This window comes from Salvelinus fontinalis, chromosome 8 (assembly GCF_029448725.1).
Source record: "Salvelinus fontinalis isolate EN_2023a chromosome 8, ASM2944872v1, whole genome shotgun sequence".
Taxonomy (NCBI): Eukaryota; Metazoa; Chordata; class Actinopteri; order Salmoniformes; family Salmonidae; genus Salvelinus; species Salvelinus fontinalis.
In genome coordinates this window covers 14,204,805-14,213,997 of record NC_074672.1, presented here as the reverse complement: position 1 = coordinate 14,213,997, position 9,193 = coordinate 14,204,805, and the positions used below count along the sequence as shown (strand labels likewise).

At 37.9% G+C, this 9,193-nt stretch overlaps 1 protein-coding gene across 1 annotated transcript; it reads left to right on the top strand.

Annotated features, from left to right (window-relative positions):
- Positions 1–1,886: 1,886 nt before the first annotated feature.
- On the top strand, positions 1,887–8,695 carry LOC129860645 (cerebellin-4-like). Its single transcript, XM_055931247.1, has 3 exons — positions 1,887–2,716; positions 5,198–5,314; positions 6,102–8,695. The coding sequence occupies exons 1-3, from the start codon at positions 2,420–2,422 to the stop codon at positions 6,297–6,299; spliced, it is 612 nt and encodes a 203-aa protein (XP_055787222.1). The 5' UTR covers positions 1,887–2,419; the 3' UTR covers positions 6,300–8,695.
- The last annotated feature ends 498 nt before the right edge of the window (positions 8,696–9,193 follow it).

Sequence of the window (9,193 nt, the reverse complement as noted above, 5' to 3'; positions counted from 1 at the left end):
TGAGCTCAGAAATTCCTATTGCCATGGAAACATATTGGCAATGCACAATGCATCAGGTATTGTTGTCAAAGCTGTGTGAGTTGTACAAATCACTCATATTGCAATGACAGCACTTCAGATTGGCATGGTGGTACCCCCTTGCCCTCCATTTTGTGATGCTTATATAACACAGCAGAGCATCATATTTTTGACAAATTGAAATATTCACCATGCAGAGGGGTCTAAAACTTTGTAATTCCATTTAGTGTGGGACAGGGGTCTAAGGCACTGCATCTCAGTGCAAGAGGCATCACTACAGTCCCTGGTTCGAATCTAGGCTGTCTCACATCCCATAGCACGGGCACAATTGTCCCAGCGTCCTCCGGGTTTGGATATCATTGTAAATAAGAATGTGTTCTTAACTGACTTGCCTAGTTAAATAAAGGTTAAATAAAAATAAAAATAGTGGATTGCATTAAATTGAATGGTTCCATTTAGTTTGTTTCCATTTAAGGGACCCTTTGTGGAGTGTTGGGTGTATACATTGTTTATACATTGTTTTGTGTTAAACTCTCTACAACAAAGCTTTCTTAGTGTCCAACAAGCTTTCTCTACCCTTAACCTTGTTTGGGAACACCTCCAAAACAAAGATCATGTGGTTTGGTAAGAAGAATGCCCCTCTCCCCACAGGTGTGATTAATACCTCTGACGGTTTAGAGCTTGAGGTAGTCACCTCATAGTCACCTCATACAAGTACTTGGGAGTAGGGCTAGACGGTACACTGTCCTTCTCTCAGCGCATATTAAAGCTGCAGGCTAAAGTTAGCTCTAGACTTGGTTTCCTCTATCATCATCGCTCCTCTTTCACCCCAGCTGGCAAACCAACCCTGATTCAGATGGCCGTCCTACCCATGCTAGATTACAGAGACATAATTTATAGATCAGCAGGTAAGGGTGCTCTCGAGTGGCTAGATGTTCTTTACCATGCGGCCATCAGATTTGCCACCAATGCTCCTTATAGGACACATCACTGCACTCTATACTCTTAGGTAAACTGGTCATCGCTGTATACCCGTCGCAAGACCCACTGGTTGATGCTTATTTATAAAACCCTCTTAGGCCTCACTCCCCCCTATCTGAGATATCTACTGCAGCCCTCATCCTCCACATACAACACCCATTTTGCCAGTCACATTCTGTTAAAGGTCCCCAAAGCACACACATCCCTGGGTCGCTCCTCTTTTCAGTTTGCTGCAGCTAGTGACTGGAACAAGCTGCAACAAACAGTCAAACTGGACAGTTTTATCTCAATCTCTTCATTCAAAGACTCAATCCTGGACACTCTTACTGACAGTTGTGGCTGCTTTGCGTGATGTATTGTTGTCTCTACCTTCTTGCCCCTTGTGCTGTTGTCTGTGACCAATAATGTTTGTACCATGTTTTGTGCTGCTACCATGTTGTGTTGCTATCATGTTATTGTCATGTTGTGTTGCTACCATGCTGTGTTGTCATGTGTTGCTGCTATGCTATGTTGTTGTCTTAGGTCTTTCTTTATGTAGTGTTGTGTTGTCTCTCTTGTCATGATGTGTGTTTTGTCCTATATTTATGTATTTTAATGTTTTACATTTTTAAATCCCAGCCCCCTCCCGCCTTTTGCCTTTTGGTAGGCCGTCATTGTAAATAGGACGAATTTGTACTTAACTGATTTGCCTAGTTAAATAATGATTAAATATAAAATATAAATATATTATTTATTATAGGTTTATGGTAAATAAAATACCAAATATCTACTGTTCTAAACAAAATGCTTGGTTTAGTCTCCAAACAATAATGCTTATCGCCAAAGATGAATTGATTAATAGTCCATGTGCTTTACATCCATTATGTATCCAATCTCATCATTCTAACTTTCCTGAACAGCGGTCTGGTACAGAAAGACTGAAATACTCAAAGATTTAAAACGGGATAAAATATTCATAATAGGGTCAAAACTAAAATGTAAGCTACAAATGAAGACATTGTTTTATGTGCGGGAAATATTTACTCATACGTTGCTAAATGGACGTGTCTGGATCGTGGGCATATCACAACTGGGACTAACAGTCAACACGCGTAATTTGGAGAGTCGCAGAGCACTAGTCAGAAAAATGTTATTGCGCTTCTTCTCAGACTGAACCCTTCATGCCAGCCTCATGCAGGCATCTATTTTGTATTTTTATCTCAATCACAGACATAATCTAAATGATGAAAATGAGACAAAGAGAAAATAATCGGGATTTTCATTTCCATCAGTTGTTGTCAACATTTGAAGTCGTCGGTTTCTTTCATCAATATAGCATACTGCTGGATCCAAGAAAATAATCTTATCGCGTCAGAAGCGTCTGCGACCGGGGACCAAAGAGGAGGACGTGGAATTTGATACAGAGAGGGTCTTTTTTAAAATGGTGCTGTTAGGGTTGTTGGACAATGCGATGGTCAAATATATTGTTCTTATGTTTAGTTTGGCGTTGATCTCTGAGTTTGTGGGAGCTCAGAATGACACGGAGCCTATAGTCCTGGAGGGCAAATGTCTTGTGGTTTGCGACTCTAATCCGACTACGGATTGGAAGGGCTCGTCCTCTCCTCTAGGCATTTCGGTGCGCGCGGCAAACTCCAAGGTGGCCTTTTCTGCGGTCCGGAGCAACAATCACGAACCGTCGGAGATGAGCAATAAAACAAGAATCATATACTTCGACCAAGTAAGACTGTTTACGTTGTTTTTGATATAGGGCTGTTTTAGTTTACCTCAACGTTATAACATCAAAGTTGTAATGCTGTTTAAGAACAACGTTTTACATAGCTAATTGACCCCACAGTGACAGGTTATGCCCCAAAAGTATAACTAAATACAAATAATCTTTAAAAAATTGTTGTTCTGGAAGAGTCTAACATTGGTTTAGAGAGCAACCTACATATATCAATATTAGCTCGCCTAATGATTGATTGAATGATTCATAAATAATAATGGGCATAGCTCAAATGTGATAAAGCAGCAGCAATGTGTTTATCACTGAGAATAGAGAATCTCTCTCTCTCTCTCTCTCTCTCTCTCTCTCTCTCTCTCTCTCTCTCTCTCTCTCTCTCTCTCTCTCTCTCTCTCTCTCACACACACACACACTGGAGATGTTTGGCTTCATCAATTTGATTGGGTGGTACTTGCACCTTGTGTACGCAAGCTCTGAATTGAGATCGTGCCATTTTTTATGGAGTAAATGCAGTGCATTTAACTTTTGTTCCCTGTTTGAATTAACCTAAAATCACTGTTTTATATCACCTCCTGGTGGCATCTCAACTGGCATAACCAACACCTTACATAAATCACTGGCTGAATCTTCCTAATTGGGAGACAGACTATTGGAGAAGAGTGCAGCTCCTGTGTCAAGTAGTTGCTGCTGGACTAGTAGGCTGCATTTACACAGGCAGACAAAGTCTGATATTTTTTCCACTAATTGGTCTTTTGACCAAAGATCGGAATTGGGCTGTCTGTGTAAACGCAGCCTTATAGTGGTGTAAAAGTTCACACTTGCAAATCAAGGCTGTATTCACAAAGGCAGCCCAATTCTAGTGCTGAGTAATTAACCAAAATGCCAGTTATTTTTCAGTTTTTAAACAACTAATGGACTGAGGTCGGGTCAAATATTTGAATTGCATTTTGTAAAAAAAAGATTGTGAGCTCAATGTGCTCATTGCACTGCAGTTTTTCTAGAGATAAATTAGATCATGCCCGAACTGTGCGATGTAGTAGGGAGTTATAGCTTCCAACAGGCCAATGTTCTACATAGTTTAGCGCCAGTAAATGTGATAATTAACTACAATGATCATAATCCATTGCATGGCTGCTTGTCTGGTCTGTGTACTTTTGTGCCTGCTACAAAAGATACAGAAGAATGCACATTCAAGAGGAGATACATAGAGAGCAGTTTCTTCGTGAGGTATCTCTACCTGAAAATACATGATCTAAGTCAGGGTTTCCCAAACTTGGTCCTGGGGCCCCCCTGGGTACACATTTTGGATTTTACCCTAGCACTACACAGCTGATTCAAATAACCAACTCATCATCAAGCTTTGATTATTTGAATAAGCTGTGTAGTGCTTGCCAAAAAACAAATCGTGCACCAAGGCGGGCCCCAGGACCGAAACTCTGATCTAAGTGATTGATAGTTGGTATTCAACCGTCATAAAAGTATGACTTATTTACTTTGAAGAACTACTAAAATAGTAATTTTGTCAGACAGCATAGGCAGCAGCTCAATAAACATTAGATGAAGACTAGGAATGAAATAAAGTTGTAAAATAAAACAAATGTAATATACACAACAACTGAAATATTTGATTAAAGTAAAGTAATGTGAATAACTGATGGTTAATAAGTGATAAGCAGTAATGGGCCGTCACTACCATCATCAGACTTTTATTAATTGTTTTGTTCTGTGTTGTTACAGCATTCAACCCACATAATGCATACATTTAAATGCATAGTGCACTTCATTATTTTTTTTAAATATTGAAACCGAACCGACCTCAAAGAGCACTAAAGGCTCAGCACTACCCAATTCAGATCTTTTTCAGGACTGATCAGATTGGTCAAAAGACCGTGAAATGCTGGAGTGGCCTAGCCAGTCTCCAGATCTCAACCCCATACAAAATCTTTGGAGGGAGTTGAAAGTCTGTGTTGCCCAGCAACGGCCCCAAAACATCATTGCTCTAGAGGAGATCTGCATGGAGGAATGGGCCAAAATACCAGCAACAGTGTGTGAAAACCTTGTGAAGACTTACAGAAAACGTTTGACCTCTGTCATTGCCAACAAAGGGTATATAACAAAGTATTGAGATAAACTTTTGTTATTGACCAAATACTTATTTTCCACCATAATTTGCAAATAAATCCATTAAAAATCCTACAATGTGATTTTCTGGATTTTTTTTCTCATTTTGTCTGTCATAGTTGAAGTGTACCTATGATGAAAATTACAGGCCTCTCTCATCTTTTTAAGTGGGAGAACTTGCACAATTGGTGCCTGACTAAATACTTTTCTACCCCACTGTATATATAAAACACAGGAAAATCACATTTTTGACTGCATTGGGACTTCCAGCAATAAATATTCTGGTCTGACTTGAATAGTCAGTGAGGAGAATATTTTTTCACTTTCTAAAATGCTTTATTCTTCTTTCCCCAGGTTCTTGTGAATATAGGCAACTATTTCACTTTGGAGTCAGTGTTTTTGTCACCCAGAAAAGGGATCTACAGTTTTAATTTTCACGTTATAAAAGTGTACCAGAGTCAGACTATACAGGTAAGCTATTTGTTTTGGCCAAATTGATTCAACAATTTAGTTCCAGTTATAATATAATGTGATTCCCATGAGACAATTCATTTTCTATACATTGGCCATGGCTACATTATTTGAAAGGGCCTTGTAGTGTGTTAGGAAATGTGCCTAAGACTATTTTGTCTAAGTCTATTCTGGACTATTTCCTGTGTAAGCCTATTGGGACATTTGGGTTTGCATTGACAGACTGGTTATTAGAGGAAGCAGAAACAAATCTCTGACGAAGCGCTTGATTTCAATGGATGAGAGTTAACCGTGTCAATGTTGGGAAAATGTCTTGTAGAACTTCAATGGGAAATCACAGACACTGCATGGCACAGCTTCTAATTTGGTGATTTATGTTTTGCACAATTGTAGTGTCAATTTCCAGTCCTCTCTTTGTGACGCTCTGAAGCCTGGAGAGGTCTGGGCTGTCTCTGGGTGAGAAAAGGGGGAGTAGACTAGATGAGCTTATTAAACAGACAATCTTTTTATTCTGGCTATTTAAGAAAGTGACGAAACTAATCTAAACAAGAATGTTTTTTTCTCTCCAAAGTACGTCAAGGGAAGGGCTCCTGCAAACTGTACATATTTGAACTAAAACAATAGTTTATAGCAAATAGCTACTCTAGGTAGCTGTGGATGATAATGATGTTTGGCAATGCAATCATAGCATGGCAAGATATTTTAGTACAGAACAGTAGCGACATTAGCTGCATTTCTCCCCTGTCTTGTTTATTTTCGCTCATTGCTGTCTCTTTGGGTCATCCAGGTGAACTTAATGTTGAATGGGAAACCTGTCATCTCAGCTTTTGCGGGTGACAAAGACGTAACTCGAGAGGCAGCCACCAATGGAGTTCTGCTCTTTTTGGATAAAGAGGACAAGGTCTACCTTAAACTGGAGAAGGGAAATCTAGTTGGCGGATGGCAATACTCTACATTCTCTGGTTTCCTTGTTTTCCCACTGTAAAAAAAAAAGAAGAAAGCCCCACAGTTCAAATGACTTTATCAACAATGTACTGTCACTGTATAATCAAAACATTTCTACATCAGTTGGATCTAGCCAAAGGATGGAAAATATCATGTTCCGTGGTCATGGATTACTACAGAGAGAAGAAAAAAGACATTGAAAAGCTTTGATGTTTAATGGAAATGGGAATCCCTCTGCAAATGCAATACTGCTAAAAAAAACTACTTCAACTGACGAACATGCGTTCACAGCAATTCTTCACACACAAACTTAATAGTTGCAGAATATGTTTAGCATAGCATATTTTGAAATTTGTTTTTCTTAGCAAGCGTGGCATACACGGTATTTAGCAGTGACAGATCCTGTCTCGTCTGATTATACAAAAAGTTGTGATTGAGTAGGACTGCATAGAAGATCCAGGTCACTTCTGACAGCACATCACCAGTTTGTTTTGTCTGGCCATTCCCATGTGTATCTCATTACTAGACCAGCTCTGGCTATTAAACAATCAGCTGTCTGCACCATAATGGAGCAACCAACTTGTTTCTGCAGGTGTGAGAAACAGTTTTTGGTGTGTTAGGAAATTACTGACAAATTGGAGTAAAATGTGCCCAACGTTTGCAGATAGATGAACACAATGCAGTTTAATTGCAGGCATAGCCTTTAGCCTTATATACATATATACACAGTATTTTATAAGTCTAAACAGATGTTGTAGATGCAATATTTTAATTTGAACTGAGAAGTAGTGGAGGCTCAAGTTGATGCTCAAGAGTTGGAAACTGCATTAGGTAGGGTCTTTTGATCTCACTATTGACCTCCCTCGTCACAGCCTATGCTGCTGGCCATGTCTATACCTGTCTGTGGTCAGTCACATGTCATATGTTTGTTTGAACTTCGACCTTAGATGGGTACACCCGTGGAGTCATGTGTAATGCTTCATTGAAGAGATCACGATTGTATATGTTAACACTTTTTAAAAACATTTTATGCACATTCATTTATTTATTTATTGAATATTTACACATTAGTTTATTTATAATAGCTTGGTGAATTTAAATGCTTATTTAAGTGAATGACCAAATTTGACATTTACATCCAATGATTTCAAATTGTTATGTTATCAATGACTGCCACATGACCTGTGGCAACTTCAAAGTATCTGAGATTTATTCTTACCATTTGTATACAGCCGGTGCATTTTAACAATATTTTAAATATTTGGGAGATTTGGAAAGGGAATTATTCTAGCCAATCTATCAGCAGATGAAATGTAAAAGAAATAAGGTGTGTGTGAAACGACTGGAGACATTTTCTACACAAACTTAATCTCACTCACATTCTTGAACCTTTCCCCTTGAATACACTTAGGGAAAGTATCTCGCTAGCCATTTTGCATTTATGGAACAGTTGTTGTGTTCACTCTTGACCTTTGTGACTATATGGTACTACCCATATTTATTGAGTTATATTATCTAGACTCAGAATGGTTTGATTTGCTCTTCACTTATATTCCCGAGTTAACAATTGTTTTCTGTGCATATCAATATCATGGTAGTGAGTATATGTGTTTTGTGTGTGAATCTCATGCTTCACTTAGTATAGCTGTGTGCTTCTATTGTCACCTGATGCTGCTACAGTTCATTTCCAAATGGAATGGAATAGGTTTGGCCTATTTCACAATTCTCAGTCTGGAAACTCAAATCACTATAATGTCCGCGCATATATATATACATTTGGCACAGCTCTCAAATTAACATACTTTATTGCTGGACTGAATAATAATGACATAGCGTCATTATGGACACTAGAGAAGAAAACACCTCAGTATTGTATTTCAAATGAATGAATGAATGAATGAATGAATGAATGTACAGAATGGAGTAAAAAAATAGTATATGTTTACAATTGTCTGTTGTGGTATAATGTGAAAAGTATTGTGACTCAAATGACTTTCTTCATTATTTCATGGATTCTTTTCACTTTCTTGAATTGAAATCAATTACAACTGAGAATCTGAAAAATAATCCTGTGCAAATGATTGGCTGACAAATGTACCATGAGATCTTATAATAATGCCAATGGATTATCACTCACAAAGTTTCTCTACCACTGTCGATGTACTTGACCAGTATTCGAAGGAGGCAACAATACAAAGTATGTATTTTAATCAAAAAGCACTGTGGTTTTGTGAATACTGGTAACCCAAAATATGTATTCTAGGGATTCCAAAAATAATTCAACATACCACATGAAAGTATGTAATCCATGTAATACATCGTTGGTAAATATCTGTATTTGAAAAAGTGATTGGATTATTGTTGAGATTTCCAAGAAGCTTATCATGCAGTCATATTGTATTTCTGTCAAATTAAATTTGAGGCATCTGTGTTGAATTCTGGTCTTTATTGGTATACAGACAGTAATGTCTGAAACAATACTTTTATTTATCACCAACATGACTACATATCATATTTAGGCCACGCTCATGTTCAGTGTGTTTTAGAGTGTAGGTTTGACAATGCATTCTGGCTGTCTTACAACTATCTTGACATTAATTGGTGTAATAATATACAGGACATGAATTATGAATATTGAGAATCAGCTATTCTCTCAGATACAGTTGAAGTCGGAAGCTTACATACACCTTAGCCAAATACATTTAAACTCAGGTTTTCACAATTCCCGACATTTAATCGTAATAAAATGTCCCTGTCTTAGGTCAGTTAGGATGACCATTTTATTTTAAGAACGTGAAATGTCAGAATAATAGTACAGAGAATGATTTATTTCAGCTTTTATTTCTTTCATCACATTCCCAGTGGGTCAGAAGTTAACATACACTAAATTAGAATTTGGTAGCATTGCCTTTAAATTGTTTAACTTGGGTCAAA